Below are 21,745 nucleotides of genomic sequence, written 5' to 3'. Positions count from 1 at the left end.
CAATCTGTGTTGCAAAAATTTAGTTCCGGTGCTAATCCGGAAAGGCCATGTAGATATTTGTGTGGTAGTGTGCTTATTGTGAGATGTGACTGGCCTCTTGAAGTGTTATTGCACCCATCTCCTGCAATTTCAGGTTATTTCTAACAATTCCGCCGTCCTGGCTTGATGCAGCTGGCATCAGGTGCCTTCCTGGTATCTCGCTTTCAAGGAATTGCAGTGGTCAACCTGAAACAGAACCAAATACTGAGAGAACCACAGTTAATTTAACAATTCCGCCGTCCTGGCTTGATGCAGCTGGCATCAGGTGCCTTCCTGGTATCTCACTTTCAAGGAATTGCAGTGGTCAACCTGAAACAGAACCAAATACTGAGAGAACCACAGTTAATTTTGAGTATTTTTCACCTCCCTTTTAGCATTTTCCTAGAAAATTTAGAAGATTGGGTGGTGTTATGTGGCTACATTTAACTGTGGAATATTAATCTTAATCAGTCCTTCTGATCAGATTAAAATTTTGGTTGGTGCTACCCAGCGACGAGTGAATTGGTTTGCATTCGCTTGTGCCACACTTATTAAAATGAAAACCCAACTCCTCCCTTTTGGCACTGGGTAGCATGGCATATCAATCTGCAACAAGATCTAAGTTGTCACAAATAGAATTCACGTGTTAATTCATTTAAATATGGAAAGGCAGGTCAGAGCTGATGCAATGCACAATCACTGTTTTTATGTTTTCAAAGGACTATTTGTTTCATTTAGTCTTGCTGATCATTTTCATTAAGACAATTGTGAAATCACTCTGTGGCCACATGGCAATTCTATGCTCCTGTATCTGGTTAAACTGACCAATCAAGATAAACAAATTAAACATAGACACACACATGTAACTTAAAATTGCTATGCAATTCCAGTATTACAGTTATTCTAATTTCACACAAGAGACACGGTCTAGTATGTATGTAGCATCTACAACCTTAAACCTAAGTGTTTCGTACACTTACAGTGAAGCAGTCATGTGTTTCATAAAGAAATAAACTTAACTAGCCTATGTGCACATGTAGTAGCACAAACAACTATAATGTGTGTAGCATGCGCACATTGTGTTTAGCACAATTACAAATTTGAAAATTTAAACAAGATCATTGAAACTGGGATGTTTACATATTAAAGTCGTCGCTAGTAAGCTGCTAACCCACTAGCAAGTGAAGTCAACATCTGGAGGCCTTGCATCAGCAATGCAGTTACCTCACAAAGAGTTTTACATGAGGATGACTTGTTACATATAAACAATTGGTCTTCGCCTTTAGAAGGTGATATCCTATGTTTCAGAAAATAAGGTGGAGGTCTACCTCTTCCCAGTGACCAACATTTTTCCTCTGTGTGGCCTGTTTTAAGACAGGAACTACAAAACCTGCTGTCTTCACCATACAGTTGTCTGCTGTGTTCTCCTGGAGTTTGAGGTTTTTTATGACTCCCTAATGCTTCCTTTACACCATGCATTCTGGTACATGACTCTGTGCTATTATGGTGTTGCATCACCTTAAGGACTGAAACTGGCACGCTATCTTGAGTAGTAGCACATGCTTTCTCTGAACTAAAAGTTCTAGATTTCCATCTGTTGTATCCCTGTTCTATCCTTGAACCCCAACACACTATCGTTCTGAACGTGTTTTCAGTTGGATCTACTCCATTTGACAATGCATTTTGGACTGGAGTGCCAGCATTGTTCTTTATGAGTTGTAATAACGGTTTGTCATCACGGCTTGTATTTTCTAGACCGGAATGTTCTTTGTATGTTACCCACAGACGTTCGGCGTATATTTCAAACGGCTCGTTGCTGCCCTGTTTAATTTCTAGTATCCTGCCCCAATCTCTGAGTTTCTGTAATTCTTACAGTTTTCCTCCCTTTGACCACGTGGGTCAATTCCAAATGATTCCCAAAGAGGTCACTTGTCAGACACTTGTTGTGGTCCTTGTGATGTAGTATTTGCAGCTGTGGATGCCTTTAGAAAGACCTTTGTGTGTACCAGTCTCAGCAGGTGCATGTAGCTTGAACTCAGCAGGTGGATGGTTCAGGGTTTCACCTGTCTGGTTGAGAACAACACGTGTGCATCCTTTCATTTCTTGAGTCGTTCCATCATGGAGAAACCTCTGTCTCTAGTGACACTTTCCCTAGGACTTCCTTGCCTCTTTCGTTGAATCTCGTCACCTTCAATTGTGCAGATGTCTGGGCAGACTCCAATAGGTGAAGGTTTCTCGCTGGTTACATACTGCTTTGTGTGAGACACTTAACAGCATCTTAATGGCTCAATGATTGAACAATGATGAACTCGATGTAGAAAGCTGTGAGATTTGGCACAAGAACATATAACAAGGCAAAAAACATAATATCATGTCAACAAGTGCGAATGGTACATTGGGTCTATATATGAAAGATTAAAACTGGCGTTGCTAGACTTGAGAGGACCAACAAGCGCGGATTGGGGCAGGATACTAGAAATTAAACAGGGCAGCAACGAGCCGTTTGAAATATACGCCGAACGTCTGTGGGTAACATACAAAGAACATTCCGGTCTAGAAAATACAAGCCGTGATGACAAACCGTTATTACAACTCATAAAGAACAATGCTGGCACTCCAGTCCAAAATGCATTGTCAAATGGAGTAGATCCAACTGAAAACACGTTCAGAACGATAGTGTGTTGGGGTTCAAGGATAGAACAGGGATACAACAGATGGAAATCTAGAACTTTTAGTTCAGAGAAAGCATGTGCTACTACTCAAGATAGCGTGCCAGTTTCAGTCCTTAAGGTGATGCAACACCATAATAGCACAGAGTCATGTACCAGAATGCATGGTGTAAAGGAAGCATTAGGGAGTCATAAAAAACCTCAAACTCCAGGAGAACACAGCAGACAACTGTATGGTGAAGACAGCAGGTTTTGTAGTTCCTGTCTTAAAACAGGCCACACAGAGGAAAAATGTTGGTCACTGGGAAGAGGTAGACCTCCACCTTATTTTCTGAAACATAGGATATCACCTTCTAAAGGCGAAGACCAATTGTTTATATGTAACAAGTCATCCTCATGTAAAACTCTTTGTGAGGTAACTGCATTGCTGATGCAAGGCCTCCAGATGTTGACTTCACTTGCTAGTGGGTTAGCAGCTTACTAGCGACGACTTTAATATGTAAACATCCCAGTTTCAATGATCTTGTTTAAATTTTCAAATTTGTAATTGTGCTAAACACAATGTGCGCATGCTACACACATTATAGTTGTTTGTGCTACTACATGTGCACATAGGCTAGTTAAGTTTATTTCTTTATGAAACACATGACTGCTTCACTGTAAGTGTACGAAACACTTAGGTTTAAGGTTGTAGATGCTACATACATACTAGACCGTGTCTCTTGTGTGAAATTAGAATAACTGTAATACTGGAATTGCATAGCAATTTTAAGTTACATGTGTGTGTCTATGTTTAATTTGTTTATCTTGATTGGTCAGTTTAACCAGATACAGGAGCATAGAATTGCCATGTGGCCACAGAGTGATTTCACAATTGTCTTAATGAAAATGATCAGCAAGACTAAATGAAACAAATAGTCCTTTGAAAACATAAAAACAGTGATTGTGCATTGCATCAGCTCTGACCTGCCTTTCCATATTTAAATGAATTAACACGTGAATTCTATTTGTGACAACTTAGATCTTGTTGCAGATTGATATGCCATGCTACCCAGTGCCAAAAGGGAGGAGTTGGGTTTTCATTTTAATAAGTGTGGCACAAGCGAATGCAAACCAATTCACTCGTCGCTGGGTAGCACCAACCAAAATTTTAATCTGATCAGAAGGACTGATTAAGATTAATATTCCACAGTTAAATGTAGCCACATAACACCACCCAATCTTCTAAATTTTCTAGGAAAATGCTAAAAGGGAGGTGAAAAATACTCAAAATTAACTGTGGTTCTCTCAGTATTTGGTTCTGTTTCAGGTTGACCACTGCAATTCCTTGAAAGTGAGATACCAGGAAGGCACCTGATGCCAGCTGCATCAAGCCAGGACGGCGGAATTGTTAAATTAACTGTGGTTCTCTCAGTATTTGGTTCTGTTTCAGGTTGACCACTGCAATTCCTTGAAAGCGAGATACCAGGAAGGCACCTGATGCCAGCTGCATCAAGCCAGGACGGCGGAATTGTTAGAAATAACCTGAAATTGCAGGAGATGGGTGCAATAACACTTCAAGAGGCCAGTCACATCTCACAATAAGCACACTACCACACAAATATCTACATGGCCTTTCCGGATTAGCACCGGAACTAAATTTTTGCAACACAGATTGTTATAGATTAGACTTCACCCATCTCCCAGACATGAGCACAGAACACAAATCTACACCATCGCATCATCACCTCATCTAGACTGTCCAGTCTGAACACTGCACACCACAGAAAACAATGATGGCTTAGATTCCAAATGTGGTACCCCACTAAAGATCTATTGTCCATCTTCACACTGACAGAAACACATAGATTCTCACACATAGGACTTAGTTAATCCCATGATGGCAGTCTCAGAAAGACACACATAATAGTTATGATTTACAACCATCTACCAACTCATGGAAAACATAATACATCTGCAGGGCTACTGTCACAAATCGATGATGTATAATTCTGAATGCAGAGTCAAATCTGACATGAAAATTCAAAAGATTTAAACTTTCTGATTGTTATTGGGATGTTTTGACAAACCAGAGGGCCCGCTGGTTTCCCAACACATCACTAATAACAGAAATATTATCAAAATGATTAAATATGAAGTGTTGGCACTTCTGTTCATTAACTACAAAATTTACAACTTGAATATGCCATCGAATGTGACGTAGCTTGTATAACACACACATACACATACACACACACACACATATACACACACACACACACAATTACAAAGGATCCAGGATCTCCATTCTCGTACCTAAGCACACTTTAGATCACTACCTTGAAATCTTAGGTGACTTTGCATTGGAGAATTATATGTATGTCTACACCTTTGTAATTGAGATTGAATGTTTATTATTATTGTCATATGTTTTAATGATGCATACCATTTTTATAAACATGTAAGGTACACTGACTTTTTGCTACTTTTCATATAAGCCACTCAGACCAAGCATTCTGTAATTCCACTACCATTAAAAATCCATCAGAGCGGTAGTGAGGATTTGACTGTTTTAAAATGAGACCTCAAATGACACCAGAGACCCAATGTACCATTCGCACTTGTTGACATGATATTATGTTTTTTGCCTTGTTATATGTTCTTGTGCCAAATCTCACAGCTTTCTACATCGAGTTCATCATTGTTCAATCATTGAGCCATTAAGATGCTGTTAAGTGTCTCACACAAAGCAGTATGTAACCAGCGAGAAACCTTCACCTATTGGAGTCTGCCCAGACATCTGCACAATTGAAGGTGACGAGATTCAACGAAAGAGGCAAGGAAGTCCTAGGGAAAGTGTCACTAGAGACAGAGGTTTCTCCATGATGGAACGACTCAAGAAATGAAAGGATGCACACGTGTTGTTCTCAACCAGACAGGTGAAACCCTGAACCATCCACCTGCTGAGTTCAAGCTACATGCACCTGCTGAGACTGGTACACACAAAGGTCTTTCTAAAGGCATCCACAGCTGCAAATACTACATCACAAGGACCACAACAAGTGTCTGACAAGTGACCTCTTTGGGAATCATTTGGAATTGACCCACGTGGTCAAAGGGAGGAAAACTGTAAGAATTACAGAAACTCAGACACTTTGGACTCCCGAGATGGACAACACACACACAGTGCATTAACATACAGACATCTGTCTCCACATCCCACTGAGAGAGAATACAAGAAAATGCCTCTCTCACATATGCATCAGTTCCTTTTCATCCACTTCTCCCCTCACCCATCTCTCCTTTCACTCAGCTCACTCAGAATGGCCAATAGCAGAAATTTAATGTTCTGCATTAATGCAAGTGTTATTTACAGTCATGTTTGGTATCATTTGAATTGTCTCAGAGCGACTGGTACAATGGTCTCATTCTTATAAGAAGTAAACTAAAAGATAATACAAATCCTAAGAGTTCAGAGACATTTTGCATACTGTAGAGGGTGGAGCCCAACACCTAATGGTTTTCATGCAAATTACCTTCTGTCCCAAAAGGTGCCAACTTGGCTTGATCAAAGCAAATTCAATTGTTAGTTCCTGTCTCGAGTTTGGGGAATGTTTATTCTGGTCTGAGGTACTTAAAGAGAATGTGGCAAAAGGATCGGGGCGATTCTGTAGTCAGGAGCCCGTAGTGTAATACCTTACACTATGTATTTCTATAAAGTCAGGTATGCATTCTTTACTCATAGATTTATCTTTGAGAATTCGATGTTTTGTATTGATATGATTTGATCTCTTTGAATTGCTGTGGAATTGACATAATACATACAGTATTTACCTGACTGATAATAAATTGTTACATTTGACCTTATTCTGTTTTACTCTGTAATTATTGACTCTAGTAGATTACGTTGCATCCTTGTTAAAGACATGAGCAACCGAATGAACGAGTAAATATAAAGTCAAGAGTTAACTAGAATAATCAAATATCAGAATAATAAATTAGAAATGGACAAGCAATCAATTTGTATTTCAAGCTAAATACGAGGTCATAAAGAAATGGAGTCAGATTAAAGTTTAATTAAAATTGAAGAACTGTGCACATTTGGAAAGACCGAGCACGCAGGAAACCTTCATCCACCACCGGAGACCTTCCTTGGGCCGGATGGGTGGAGCCTTACAGTACCGAATTACCGTGACAAAAGACTCCAGCAGGCGGTCTCAGTTTTCCACAATATGTGAGTCTCGAAATTGAATTATCTCTGTTAGTGTAAAAAAAAAAAAAAAAAAAAAACAGACAAGTGCTTTGATAAAAGGCATGTTATCAATCATTTCGCTAAGGGTGATGGTACTCCAAGTGCCATTTCTCTAAGATAAACAATTTTAAGGTCGGATTTCTACATTTAGAGTGTTGGGTGGGGGTGTTGTTGTTGTTGTTGCATTGAGAGGAATTGTCACTTTGCCCATTATTCCCATAGATATGGATGCCCTGCCTCTAAGAGAGGCCCGCTGATGGTAATGCGCTGCCTCTGAAACACTGAATTACCGCGATACATCAAAGCTGCAGCTGCGAAGAGGAAAAAGTGTCAAAACAGTGCACACAAGCCTGGTCATTTCTCATAGTTAACCTCCTTAACTAGATTACCCCTCACCACTTCTACCGCAAGCCTTCGCACACCGTCTTCAGATTCAGCCCCCAAAACAGGGTCAAATACAAACACGACCTTGATGTTGAGGCTCTGCAGCAGCAGATACTATAGCCCAAATATCCCGGAGCGCACAGAACGTGCTATCGGATGCAATACAGTGAATTTTTGTCTCGGGAAATGTGACCACATCAATGAAAGTTCAAAAGCAAAGGCAGTTGGCAGCTTGCAATTAATGTATATTGACTTTCTTCTCAACCTTGAGTTTACTGTTTGCACTTACATCAAACACTCCAATCAGCTGTCCTGAGTATTTGCCATCAAGAGGTTGATCTGGCCAGACCCATAGGTCTTTCTTTAGGGCATCAATTAAGGCAAGGCGCAATGATGCTCATGTCATTTTAGATGGCCAGATTTGATTGGAAACTGATGCGAAACCCTGCAGGACGAGCTCAACACCTGATGACAGAGCGCTCTGTTTTTTTGGACTCGAGCCTGAGAGAAGATTGTCAGCCAAATAACTGACATCTTAATGTGAGCATCAGTGCTTTTGGCAAATGAAGACTTCAATGTTTCGAACTTATCTTGAATTTTGATGCTGAGACCTGCATTGTGTTCTAAACATATTTTTGGTGACTCGGTGCTCTGGTGAACTTGTCTGATGCTTTTGCTATAACAGAGCGTATATTCACCACCGCTTCAAAGTTTGGGGACAGATAGATTTTTTGAAAGAAATAATACTTTTATTCAACAAACATACATTAAATTGATCAAATCTATCTATCATCCATCTATTAATTTATTTATTTACTTTTTGGTAGTGTTGATGCTTATTCGATTTCAGGCAGCCTTGTCCCTTATGACTTTTATTCAAACTAAAACATTAATATAATATGAATAATATCAACTGAAATATGAGACAGTGAAGAAAAAGAAAATTTAAGGGTTAAAATCACTTAATTACAGAATACATATAATTTTTTGTTGTAGTGAATTATTTTCAGTCAAGCTGAAATCTTGTCAAATTATGCTAAATATGTGAAAATATAAACAATATAGTCACTATGAAAGTAGTCTTAGCAAGAAAACTAATTTCCCATTATATTCCAAAAATGCCTAAAATGTAATTTCATAATTTGAGAGGTGGTAGAAATTACGCTATGATGGAAAAGTTCACAAATTTCAGGGGGACACAATTCTGTAGTAACAGATTTATACTGTTAGTAGACGAATTAAAAAAAAAAGTGTAAAAACAAAAAGTGTTTAAGATACTGTTCTCAGGGTCAAAAGTGATCATAGTTGAAGAAACACTATAATAAATGGTCTCCTGTAATTTTCCCACACAAGAAGGTAATATTCCAGCAGCAACAGCTTGTGACTCAGCTGGATTTTTGACCTCTTTGCAGATGAACTGTGTTCCAAGTTTCTCTGATCCCTCCCATTCCAGCATGGTGAGTTCCAAATACCTGAAATCCACAAAAATTCTGAGTCTAAACAGCATTCCCACAACAAGACATCTGAGCATGTTTAAAACAGTTCAAATGAAGGCTGGGCAAGCAAAACAGAAGACCCACAATTTACAGGTGCTCTGGCTCAAAGGTTAAGTGCTTTATTTGGAGAATAACAGCTAATTCTTGCCATCTTCCTTATAGAATACAGCTTTATGTGGAGGTGCTTTGATCTTATTATGCTTATTAGGACAGTAGTGCTGTAAATCTATCTGTTAAATGCCGCTTACAAGCTGTGCATATGCCATCCGCCTCACCCCAGGCACAAATTACACAGCGTCTGTATGAATCCAACACCTCCTCACCCTATCAAATTCATTTAAAACAGACTGTGCTGTAACAATTTAAGAAACTTATTTCTGGCAAATACACGATTCTTCCCATCGGCGGTACATAAGAGCCTCAGATGGCCAGAGGAACTCAGCGAGTCTTAGGGCGGGGATGGATAGACACGCTCACAAAATGACTTGAGACAGCATCAGTCATCTGATGTTACAGCCTACAGCTCGAGCCCCCAAGCAGGGGGGAGGTGGGGTTACCAGAGGGGAGAGCGAGTGAGGAAGAAGCAGAAAATATAATATTGAGGAAAGAAAGAGCTTTTCCTTGGGAATCGAGGTGAATGCAGGCAACACATGAGTAAAAAGACAATCAGAGGGGCCTTGTCACATCCCATTTCTATCAAAGACACAAGTCACCACGAAACATTCAATCCAGCACCACACATGGGGATCAAAGTAACATGTCTTTATAGCACCCGTCTGATATTAGCTTTAGGAAGACAAGTCAAAATCATGCTTTTAGTCCTTAAAGGGACAGTTCACCCAAAAATGAACATTCTGTCATCATTTATTTACCCTCAAGCTGTTACATACCTGTATGACATTTTTTCTTTTCTTCTGTGAAAGATATTATGAAGAATGTTTCAACTGTTTTTGTCCATATCACATGACGGCAAGAAGATAATGACAGAATTTTCATTTTTATCTTAATAAACTATCCCTTGAATAAGAATTAAAGAAACAGTCATGATTATTGCTGCCTTAACAGCATCTCCAAATAAAATAAATGCTCATAAATTCAATAATCTTTTTCACATGCAAAAGCAGTTCTTCATGTAATTTTTTGTATCATTAAGGTACTATTATTTACTAGATTTGAGTAATAGTTTGAATTAGTGTTTTTTTTTTATTATTATTTTTTTTTTTAATGTTTTAGTCATTTTTATTAGTTTTTGATTATGTCTAGAATTGTATTTTATTACATCAAGTTAGACTAAATGAAAATGAGAAATGCTCCTTTGGCAAACTAAAATAAAATAAGTTTATTTTTATATTTTATTTCAAGTAACGGAATTTCTTAGTTTTAGTTAACTAGATGAACACAAAGCAGTTATTTGTGCTTGCAATTTTCCCAGAGCAAAACTTGCAAAAGATTCCCATCTTTTGCAAGTCTCTGGGAAGATTTTATGATTCAGAATGGTGCTCATGAGCGCCCCCTATGCAACTGCTACAGCAGACTGCTATCTGACAGTCCATGTGGCATTACCTCACCAAAGTGCAGAGTTGGAGACATGAACTGGAAAGATATTTGGGAGGCCCTATCATAACTGTGCCCTTGAACAAGGCACTTAACCTCGAATTGCTCCTGGGTGGCTGGGCCTGTGTTGAAGCTTTTTTTTATGTGCAACCTGCACATTTTGTGAAAAAAAGCTTAAGAAGCAAACAAAACACAGTGGTGAATGCATGCAAGAGTGATATACAAGGAATAAATAACTGGATTACAGACAAGTTAAGCCATCTTTTTAGCAGGGAGATTGTGAAAAAAAATAGCACAGGAACATGAGAGGCAACAGATCTCACCACAGCAGGAACCCATGGAGTGCGATTCTTCACTCGCCATGAAAGAGGAACATAAAGCAACAAGCATGATGATTAGCACGTTACCAGCACAAAAGAGCATGGAGGACACACATATTCTTAAATAGTCATGTTTTAATGTGGGGAGGTTTTGTTTTTATTGAAGAAAATCCAATAACCCTGCTGAAACAGCCAGCATATGCTGTGTTTTGCATGCTGGTCCCTAGCAGACTTTTAACTAGCTTATTCAACAATACTTCCTACAGCGATTAGCTTCACTATAAAGAACCAGGCCACTCCATTTTGTTATTTAACAGAATGTGAATACTGGTCCATCAGCCAGACCAAGCTTTAGCTACTGAAGTTAACAACTGTCATTTCAATGAATGGGCATGCTAATTGATAGATTTCTCCAGGTTTCACAGACCTCTTTGAGCTAAACCAGCACCAAACCAGTACTAACTATAATAAATTATACCACCATGCAAATTTGACCAAATTCATGCTAATCTAAGGTGGTCTTTGCAGAAGTGAAGTGCTTTCATTATACTAGAATTTATTGCCTTGAAAAACTCTTGGAGCTTGGAGACTCATGGGAGGATCTGAACTGGAAATGAACTAAGGCATCAGAAATTGCTTGAGTAAGATTAAACCAATCTCTAATGCTTCTGTAAACAATTGTTTGATGCACAGCATGTTACAGGAACTGTGACTAGAAAAATATTTTGGTGGGGTACTTGCCTTTGGCAGATGGGAAAGCTTTGTCTTGCATCCTAAGCGTGGGAATGTTCTGAAGCTCATCTTCTGTCCAAATTAATTTAATTACAGGAAAAATATACATATTTCACACAGCTAGATAGATAGCTAGATAGATAGATAACCACATTTAAATTGGCTGATTTTACTGTGCATTAATAAGCGAGTCAAGTGTAAATCAGTCACAACCAAAAAATTAAAACACTTCAATCGTGATCCAAACCAAAACAACTCTGGTTTTACTGCATCAATAACAAAAACAAATGAAACACATCAGCATCTGAAAGCCTGGAAGTGTGAATGTGTACAAAACAGTGTGATATCGTCCTGTTTTGCTGCTTATGAAACTGCACCAACTCCACCTCCCAACAGATAAATGAAGGGAGTGAGAAGGAGACTCTCAGGAGCTCCAGGTGAACAAGTTGCTAAATGTTCTGCGCTAAGCATCAAGGCCCATGGATATCGGGTGAGACACACTGGTCTTTCTTTCTGGACCAGAAAGGGATAAATCAGGTCAAACACCTCAAAACATGTGATTTTGATAACACCGTGTTTCTGGCACCTTTGTGATCTTCGTGACTCTCAAACTTGTTAATCTTCAGTTTATGACAAAAAAGCAGCTTTAATTTGGTAAACTAGCACAGGCTCAATAACAACAACCATTTACAACTTCATGACAATTATACTGTTAGAGCAACAGCACTCTTGCTTGTGTGATGTTGCTTTATTATATTATGAAAGAATCGAAAACTCTCATTATAGACTCTAAAGCAGAAGCTGAGCACTTGGGCAATTGTTACCTATGTCATCCAATCGCTTTCTGTAATTTCTGTTCTTGTCATTGCAGTGATTTAAATTTTATGTCTGTATGTTCTGATAAAGAATATATAGTAAATACATTTTACATACAGTATTACCATGAGTACATTTGTGCATTTGGCTTTCTTACATTATAAATGACATTAATTTGTTAATCAGTTCACGTGTTCCTGAGGAATCAACCCCACAACCTTGCCGTTGCTAATATCAAAGAAATACAGATACAAATTGTGGAATTTCCTCATGTAGTATCAAAGGGAAATCCCTTGTCTTTTTTTATGCGTTCAGTGCACAAACTGTGAAATGGCTTCTGAATTGCAGTCGGTAGGAATTGGTAATTGCAGGTTATGAGAAATATTCCTGCCCTCGCGCTGAGCCGCTGACTGGCTGATAAAAGCCTCTTGATTGAGTAATTGTGCGTTTGAGAGCCACATTGCAGGGCGGAGTCTGTAATCATAGCGTAATCTCTTGTTCGTTCATGCCCAGCACCAGCCAATTCACACAAATTCGAACAAAAGGGGTCAATAACAGCTGCTCAGCAGAAAATTGATATAATGATTATTTTCAGAAGTAAATGGCACTTGAGCTCTGCTAAGTCAGCTACCCATCACTGTTCCATGGAGAAGCTAGTGCTTTCTGCTCAAGAAATTAAGTCTTTCGACCTAGTGTTTTCAGACTTAACCACCTGTGTCATTACCGGATCATCAACTCCTAAAATGACCAACTGACTCTGCTGAGTTGTTAAAACTGTTATTTAATGACTCAGTGGCACTTATGGGACTTGAAATGGTTTAAGCCTGGAGCAGACCCCCTCAAACTACAGGAATGAGATTAGCTGGGTGAGATCAAGTAATGCTTTCAGAACTTCAAGCCAACCCCAAGTAAAAGTGAAGCAAGTGAAACAGATGTTACACAACATGTAAGGCGAATGGAGTGCTAATGTACCTCGTGGGACTCTACGCTCTATTCGTCACCTCATCAAAATTAGACACGCTGCCGTACTTGTGTTGGAAGTGTTAAGAAAAAAAATAGCTCTTCCAACAGGTCCTAAAGTATCTAAGGGAATTATAGTGGTACTGCATGTGACAAATGCCAATAATCATATCTAAAGGGGAGTTCACACTGCCAACAAATGAACTGAAAGTCCTTTATTTTTAATAAAAGTGTTGTTGTTAGAGAGACAGACAGAGACTGGCAGACAGACAGATAAATAAGCATTCAGGTCATATAATTTAAGCAGTTTCCCCTATTAGTGGGGATACTGTCGCTCTGTGAGTAAAGTCAAACATGATTGAGTCTAGTGAACAGCTTTGCCTTTTGGTGCTGATGCTGCTGTCAACTAATGCCAGCAATGCACACTATGATTATGGGCAGAGGGTCTGATTGATGGTATGAGAGCGTTGCTGGATGCAGATTTGCCCCAAGAGATGAGAAGAGGCAAGAGTATAATTGCGTCGGCCAGTGAAGTGTGTGAAAGGATTAGGCCTTGGCCACTCTTCAGCACACCCATATAAAAGACTATCCCCCCTGGGAAGAAGCGCACTGGCCTGCTTGTGTACTGAAACCAGCGTGCCGACAGCACCATTCATCTTCGATACGCCTCTCCTCCCCTGCCTGTTTGCTATCTTAGCCTTGGCCTTGTCTTTTACCAACCATGGCGTGTCCTCTCCTATCCTGCTCAGCTGCTCAACACTGTCTCTGTCTTCATTAGTCTGGCCATATTACGAGCGCAAGCCTTCCTCAGGATGTGCAGTGGTGTCTTTCACCTTTCTGTTTCTACTTTCCTATCTGTTTGGTTTTCTGAACACTATCCTGTGAAAGTTTAGCTGTTCATTTAGTTGCGGTTAAAAGATGCCAACTGGCTCACCATCAAGACTATGGACAAAAGCAGAGAGTAGTGAATACTAAACATACAGTTCTGCCAAAAATGAAATTTCTGTCATCATTTACTCACCCTCATGTATTTCCAAACCCATATGACTCTATTTCTTCTGTGAAATAAACGATTAAATAGTTTGAAGAATCTATACACTTCATAGTGACCACAGCTGCTAAGCTCCAAAAAAAAGCACCAAAACGAACCACAAAAACAATCCAAATGACATTCAAATAATCGTTTTTTGTCAGCTTATATATATATATATATATATATATATACACACACACACACACACACACAGGTGCATCTAAAAAAAAAATTGAATATCGTGAAAAAGTTAAAAGCTAACTTATTTCAAAAAGAGAAACTTTCATATTTTCTAGATCCATTACATGTAAAGTAAAATATTTCAAAAGTTTTTTTGTTTTAATTTTGATGATTAGAGCTTACAGCTCATGAAAGTCAAAAATCCAGTATCTCAAAATATTAGAATATTTACATTTCAGTTTCAATAAATGACCATCCATACAGTATAAATTCCGGGTATCTCTTGTTCTTTGAAACCACAATAATGGGGAAGCCTGCTGACTTGGCAATGGTCCAGAAGACAATCATTGACACCTTCCACAAAGAGGATAAGTGACAGGGAGTCATTACTGAAAGTTGACTGGAAGGAAGAAATTGGGTAGGAAGAGGTGCACAAGCAACAGAGATGACCACAAGCTTGAGAATACTGTCAAGCAAAGCTGATTTAAACACTTGGAAGAGCATTACAAGGAGTGGAATGAAGCTGGAGTCAGTGAAATAGTTTTGAAATAAGTTGCCAAAAAAAAAAAACTTTTTCACGATATTCAATTTTTTTGAGATGCACCTTATATATATATATATATATATATATATATATATATATATATATATATATATATATATATATATATATATATATATAAGCACATAAGAAAGTCACTGCCTTTTGATGCTATCATATTGGAAAATAGCGCCCCATCATCTACTGAGTGGACAGGCTTAATTTTTCTAGCTTGTAAAAAACAAAGATGTTCCCTTGAGTCTCTCTCTGTAAGTGCTAGCGTAACCTGCAGCATCGGGCAATGCCCCACAATAAAACAGATGTATGCACAGTCAACATTTTGCTATTATTAAAGGATATCTTGGCCTCAGTCATTTTATTAAAAAACAGAACACATACAAATAGGCCTCTCGGCTCGTAAGAGTCTTGTCATGTCTAAAACTAAACCCTTAAAAACAAACTGTAGTACACAATACGTGTAGGCTACACTCTCATAACTACACAATTGAAAACCTTAAAAAACCTTCTGCAATTAAAACATTATAACATCCCAAAAGACAGATGCCTGCACACACATTGTACTGTATATTGTGTTGATAAACACCTGTTGATAAACCATACAAAGAATTCTCAGTTCTGCCTTACTAAACCAGACCCTCTGATTATCATGGATAAATCCCACCTCTGACACTTGTAAACCATACACCTCTAATTTGTGGAAAAAGATGGTTTCGGAGAAAACATAATACCACATAAATGGATTTCTCTTCAGCTTATGTGACCTCTTTCTCGATGAGCAGATGTTTTGGATGTTTTGATTTTCTCTCACAGTTCCAGTTATTCTGAAGGAATGGAACAATGAGTTTCCACGTGTTCCTTGAACAACAATTGGTTACTGCCACAATGTCTATCTACCTACTTCCATCTGGCTGCTTCCCATCACATTAAAGACCATTATACAGAGCCTATAACCCTTAAAAATTTGTATTTTGTATGCGTGTGTGTGGGCTATCCAAAATACACTCAAAATATTCGGAAATTAGCATAGCCACTCTTTATTTTGAAACATTATCTGGTATACAAATGCTCTTCTCTACAAACAAATCTCTGTAATATCAAGAGCCGTGAAGCTAAGGTTGCATTATTCTCTCTGTTGAGGAGTATCGCCCTCAGAGGAAATGGAGTTACTGAGGCTGTTCTATATGCAAGATGCCCACGGCTGTAGCCCTGGATGACCCTGACTGTTTGAAGCTGAAGGACAGCATGGAGACAGGGTTTAATCCTGTGGGCACTATGTCCACTGGAGCGTGCATACACAAACACACACAAACTGAAACAAGTGTGGACATACCTGTGCACAAGCACACAAACACATATATACAGAAAAATGCCTGTAAGCTCTTCATTTGGGGCATTTCTTTTTTCCACAAGGGCTATGATACGTCTACGAGACCAACAGAGCAGACGGTACAGCCCTCACTGGAACTGTACTTAATGTCTACATCATTTATTTGACCTCTTCGTTTAACCTGTTTATGAAGTTTCCTTGCTCTATTTATTTTCTTACTCTCTTTCTTGTTGTATAAAGATGTCAGCCACAGGGGGCGTATGGATCTCATGATCGCTGACAGACTTTCTGAGTTTCTCTTCTGGGCCCATTTACAATTATAGTTTTATTTGAGTAAAGAAAAAAAAAACTCCAGTAATTAACAAGAGACCTCTGCTCCAATCCTCACATCTGTCGCTGCCATAAACACAGATCTCAGTACAAACAAGAAGTCACAAAGCACACTCTACCGCTCAGCTATTTATTTGCCATTCAGCTTGTATTAGGAATATCCCTGGATACTCACAATATCTCACAAAACTACTGCATGAACTAAGAGAACATTTCAATATTTGAAATGAAGAGACAGATAGTTTTAGGTAGCTCCATGGCTTACTGTAAATACTTAAGGCAAAGGACAAAAAAATAGGCTACACCGTAAAAGACCTTAGCAGCACCCTCATTACAGGGTCGTGTGCCTTAAAGGAATAGTTCACCCAAAAAAATTAAAATTTTCTGAACGTTTACTCGTTCAGCAAATTCAAAATGTAGATTAATTTGTTTTTTCATTGGAACAGATTTGGAGATATTTTGTATTACATCACTTGCTCCCCAATGAATCCCCTGCAGTAAATGGATGCCAGAATGAAAGTCCAAAAAGCTGATAAAAACATCACAGATCAGATCAGATCTAAACAAATACTGTTTTGATCTGTGCATATTTCTCTCCTGATTCAGATAAGATTACTTTTGTACTAGAGGAAACAATATTATGTGAAGTTGGTTTGAAGTTAAAAATTAAGCTCTTAAGGATGGATTTGTTTGTTACAAATATGCAGCTTTTCACTTCACAAAACATTAATTGATGGACTGAACTCGTGTGGATTACTTGTGGATTATTGTGATGTTTTTAGCAACTGTTCGGACTATTCTCACGGCACCCATTCACTGCAGAGGATCCATTGGTTGTGATGAACTCATCTACATCTTGGCTTGAATAAGGGTGTGTAAACAACTTAAGAGCACCTTAAAATACCTATGCACAAGAAATCTATATGTGCGTGACAACCCCAATAAAACACCCAATTTGCATGCTGATTGTTTTTAAGAAGGATTAAACTCTTCTTTTTCATTAAAAGTTTGTTTTCAATGATAGAAATGTTTAATCATATTGTTTAGATTCATGAAGGGTTTGTGTGAATTTAGCGGACATACTGAACACCACACAACATGAAGGCCTATGTGGCCACTTACCAGGCCGTTGCAGTTACTAATAGCTACGGAGGCTCCCTGTATGTCCGTAATGTCACCAACATACATGCAGTCGCTTTTCAAAGGCTCAGAGTGCATGCCGTCGGATTCCTGCCACTCCATCTTGGCTCCGGGAGCCACCAGACGCATATTGCGGTGCAGACGCAGGTGAAACTCTCGGCCGAAGACGGTGATGTTGTAATAGAGCCGCTCTGGCATGCCTCCTCCGGACTCATGGTGGGCGTGGTCGGCCGATGCCGCCTCTCTTTTCCAGCGCCTACGAAACTGCCCATCTGCTGGACCAACCGATACCGCATGGGACAGGAAGCGGCCTTCTGCATCAGTAAGAACGGGCTTCACCAGTCCATAGTCCCCCAGAACGTGCTGCAGGGAATCTGCATTGAGTTACACACAAAGATAGTCAGTCAGACAGCACACATTGGTTGTAGTGCATCAGCATCTATAATAAATGTCACTAGGCTGCATGGCGACTTTCATGTGATGTTTGCAGAAACAATGGTTCTTCTGATTAAATTTAAATTTAGATGTGTTTATGTTGACATTTAAAACACACCTTCCTTTCCATGCAGCAAGTAAATGCACATGAGAAGCAATATGGGTCAGACAGGTCTGAGTGAAGAAATACATTAACACTTGTTTGACACCATAATTTTCCGATTTAACGACACCTGTTTGTACGCAGACTGTATGAGACTGTATGAAAAGTGTGTTGTTCTGTGTCTGTAATAGTACATCTGACTGCCTCCCATCATGAAATACCAAAATAAATAAAATGTATCATTCATAATATGCCTTATTGTTTTCAATGACAGCCAGATGCATGATAGACGTATTTACAATATTGAAATATATCAAGAAGAATCACAGCAGCAGACTCACATAGGAGAAAAACAAAAGTAATTGACTTATATGATCTCAGAAAAAGATCAGTCATCCTAAATGAGTGTCACAAAACCTAGTGAGCAGACTACCAAGGCAGCATTTTAGGCATCACAGGCACATTCAGAGTCAGCTTGCACTCATCCAAACACGCCTGTGATGCCCAAAAATGTCCCATGCATTCCTATAGATGTTGTATGCACACTTAACGCCCAAAATATTCCACTCACCTATGTCTCACCAAAAATTCTGCACACACCTATGATTCCCAAAAGAGTCTCATGCACCTGTAATACTCAATAATATTTTATGCACCTGATGCACAAAAAAATCTCCACTCATCTATGATTCCCAAAAATGCTGCACACAGCTATGATGCTGAAAAATGAAGCTTAAAAAAGCTTATTTTCCATATGACACTCATATAATGTTGCACACAGCCATGTGTCCAATAATACTTCATGCACCTGATGCACAAATATTCTGCACACACCTATGATGCCTAAAATGATACTGCTTCAGTTACTGAAGCTCAAAAATGTTGCATACATTGGCTATGATAGCCTATAATAATATATGCAACATGCACAAAAATGCTGCACACACCTATGATGCTCAAAAATCCTCCACTCACCTAGGATGCTCACACTTATGATGCCTAACAATTATTCTCAAAATGCTTCAGTTATCTATGTCCATCAAAAATGCTGCAAACACCTATGATGCCCAACAATGTTATCTATCTAGGCAACTCGCTATATTTTGAGACAGTCGATATGTCTGGTCAAAGTGATGCTGAGCTTTGCATGTGCATCTCTGAAGAGAGCACTTACTCCTGCATATTTATTTCAAGCACTCATTTGAAAATAACCATTACAAGTCACCAACAAACATAAAGTTGTAGCACAAACATGTAACCTTCAAATCTTTCTCTTCCCAAATCAAAAGTTTTTTGTTTGTTTTTTAGATTCTTTATGCAAAACGCATATGTTTAAACGCCCTCAATGGAGGGGAACAGAACGGGGGGCATTTATTTATTTGAAATCAATATCCTGCGATACTTCCGCTCTCAGACAGATCAATATCGTCAGAGTCCGTCAAAGATCGCAAACGCGAGGGGGAAAAAACAAACACCCAAAACATTTCCACTAGACCAGAGCTGCGCTGAAAATTATTTTCAGCAGCATGTGAAACAAACACTCTTCACAACAAACAGTAATGACACAGTGCACGAGAATTTGTGTTTCCTAAAGCTCCAGAGAATAATTTAAAAGATCAGAAATAGCCCGTGCCACAAGTTTCTCTAACACAGGGATGGGGATAGTGCGCAAACAATCAGGTCTGATGCGCACTGGGGTGGTACCGGGCAGGACATCTTGCGATGGGATGGAAGTGTAAATAGGTAAAGGCAGGCGCACGTACCTATGCTACTGGAGATATAAAGGCCGTCCGTCTGCAGAAAGATCGGCAGTGTGATTAGGATAGTAAATCCGGCCGCGAAATCCATGGCAGCTCCGAACTGCGCAGGTGAGAGAGACGGACTTTGGGATCCAGCGTGTTAAAGTTCCCTGCGCGACCAGCAACCGCCACGCCAGCAACCGCCGCCCGCAACTTACTGCAAAGTGCACTAGGAGAGAGCGCGTGTCTCTCTCTCTCTCTCTCACTATCTCTCTCTCTCTCTCTTCCACCCTCTCTCATATATACACACACACACTCTCTCTCTCTCTCTCCTTCCCCACCGACTCTTATAGGTTTCTGTCAACACCTGAATGCGAGCACAGACGCGTGCGCACGAGCGCTCCACAGTGCTGAGCGACAGAGGGATGCGGAATCATTACACACAGCGCGGAAATATAAATATTGATATTTCGCATTCTTCCGCATGTTAATCAAATTTTAAGGACTTCAAACTACACGTGTGAGTGAATGCTGAATTTTTAAAATGTCGCTGCTAGACGTCTAAAACTTTTACAAATGAAATGCTGCTTGTGTGAGGTTATCCTTCAAGACCCGTTCAAACTTTTTGCTGGGCTTCATCACATTCAGACACAGCATCATCAGCTGAGCAATAGCGCCCCCTTGAACAAAACACACACACACACACACACACACACACACACAGAGACAGTCACTTACTCAATATTCACAGGTAGGCTTAATTAAGTACCACGTCATCAACACTAAACCGGAAATCATACTACAGTTAGCATTATAATTAATATGAACTATTTTTTTTTTCATTTATAGTGGGAAAACAACCGTGTCATCCACACAAATGTATAAAATATTACACACAGCATTGTAAATATCATATTTTATTGTGTGCCTCTATAAAACAGTTGAGATGCCCACTATAAGTCAAATCTCTTTTAATACAAATAGGTTACTGGATATACAAGATATATAAAATAATTAAAGTATTACAAAAAGTAAATTAACTAAAAGACATATAGCATTAAATAATTAACTGACATTAAAATAATATGTACTGTATGCATGACAAAAAAAAAGATATTTCAGTGTATCAAAATGCTTGAGAGGCCCTTTAAGGGATACAATAATTTAATTCAGTTAATAAATACATATATGCTAGCAAACAAACACATTTATTCATTCATTCATTCATTGTATCTTCTTTTAAAATACCTTATTTCAGTATCACTGTAAAAAAATAGTTTTTGAAGTTTAAGTAAACAAAAAAATATTGGGTTACACTTTATTTGGTGTCCTTGTTATACATTTAAGTACTGAGTAATAGTACTTACTGTATGGTTAGGGTTAGGATTAGGGTTTGGGTTTAGGGTTACTTGCACGTAATTATGCATAATTTATTATTATTATTATTATTATAGTAAGTAGCCTACATGTAACGTGTAACAAGGATACCTTAAAATAAAGTGTTACCGATTGCAGAACAGTTTACACGAAAATGCTATTTCAGTGCATTTTGGAAATGTTAACATTTCATTTAATACTTTACTTGGTGTTTCTTCATAATTATATTTCTGAGTGAAAACTGTTACCACACCAGTCAGTGTAGTTACATATGAATATAGACTATGAAGTTTTTAAGCTCTAGGCCTACCTGATATAATGTAATGTCAGAGAACGTCA

The 21,745-nt window shown here is 38.8% G+C and overlaps 1 protein-coding gene across 1 annotated transcript in view; it reads right to left on the bottom strand.

The window, feature by feature from the left end:
- The window catches only part of LOC306883602 (A disintegrin and metalloproteinase with thrombospondin motifs 2-like), a gene marked incomplete at both ends in the record, with an annotated part of 179,512 nt that extends 159,374 nt beyond the window's left edge, over window positions 1-20,138 (bottom strand). Inside the window, 2 exons of the mRNA XM_079438969.1 lie at window positions 17,735-18,126; window positions 20,054-20,138. Coding sequence (XP_079295095.1) covers window positions 17,735-18,126; window positions 20,054-20,138 — 477 coding nt within the window. The remainder of the gene's footprint in view (window positions 1-17,734; window positions 18,127-20,053) is intronic.
- Window positions 20,139-21,745: the final 1,607 nt, after the last annotated feature.

Source organism: Barbus barbus, assembly GCF_936440315.1.
Source record: "Barbus barbus genome assembly, chromosome: 17".
In the NCBI taxonomy this organism is placed as follows: Eukaryota; Metazoa; Chordata; class Actinopteri; order Cypriniformes; family Cyprinidae; genus Barbus; species Barbus barbus.
The sequence above is the reverse complement of the archived record's forward strand: the minus strand, read 5'-3'. Positions and strand labels throughout refer to the sequence as shown.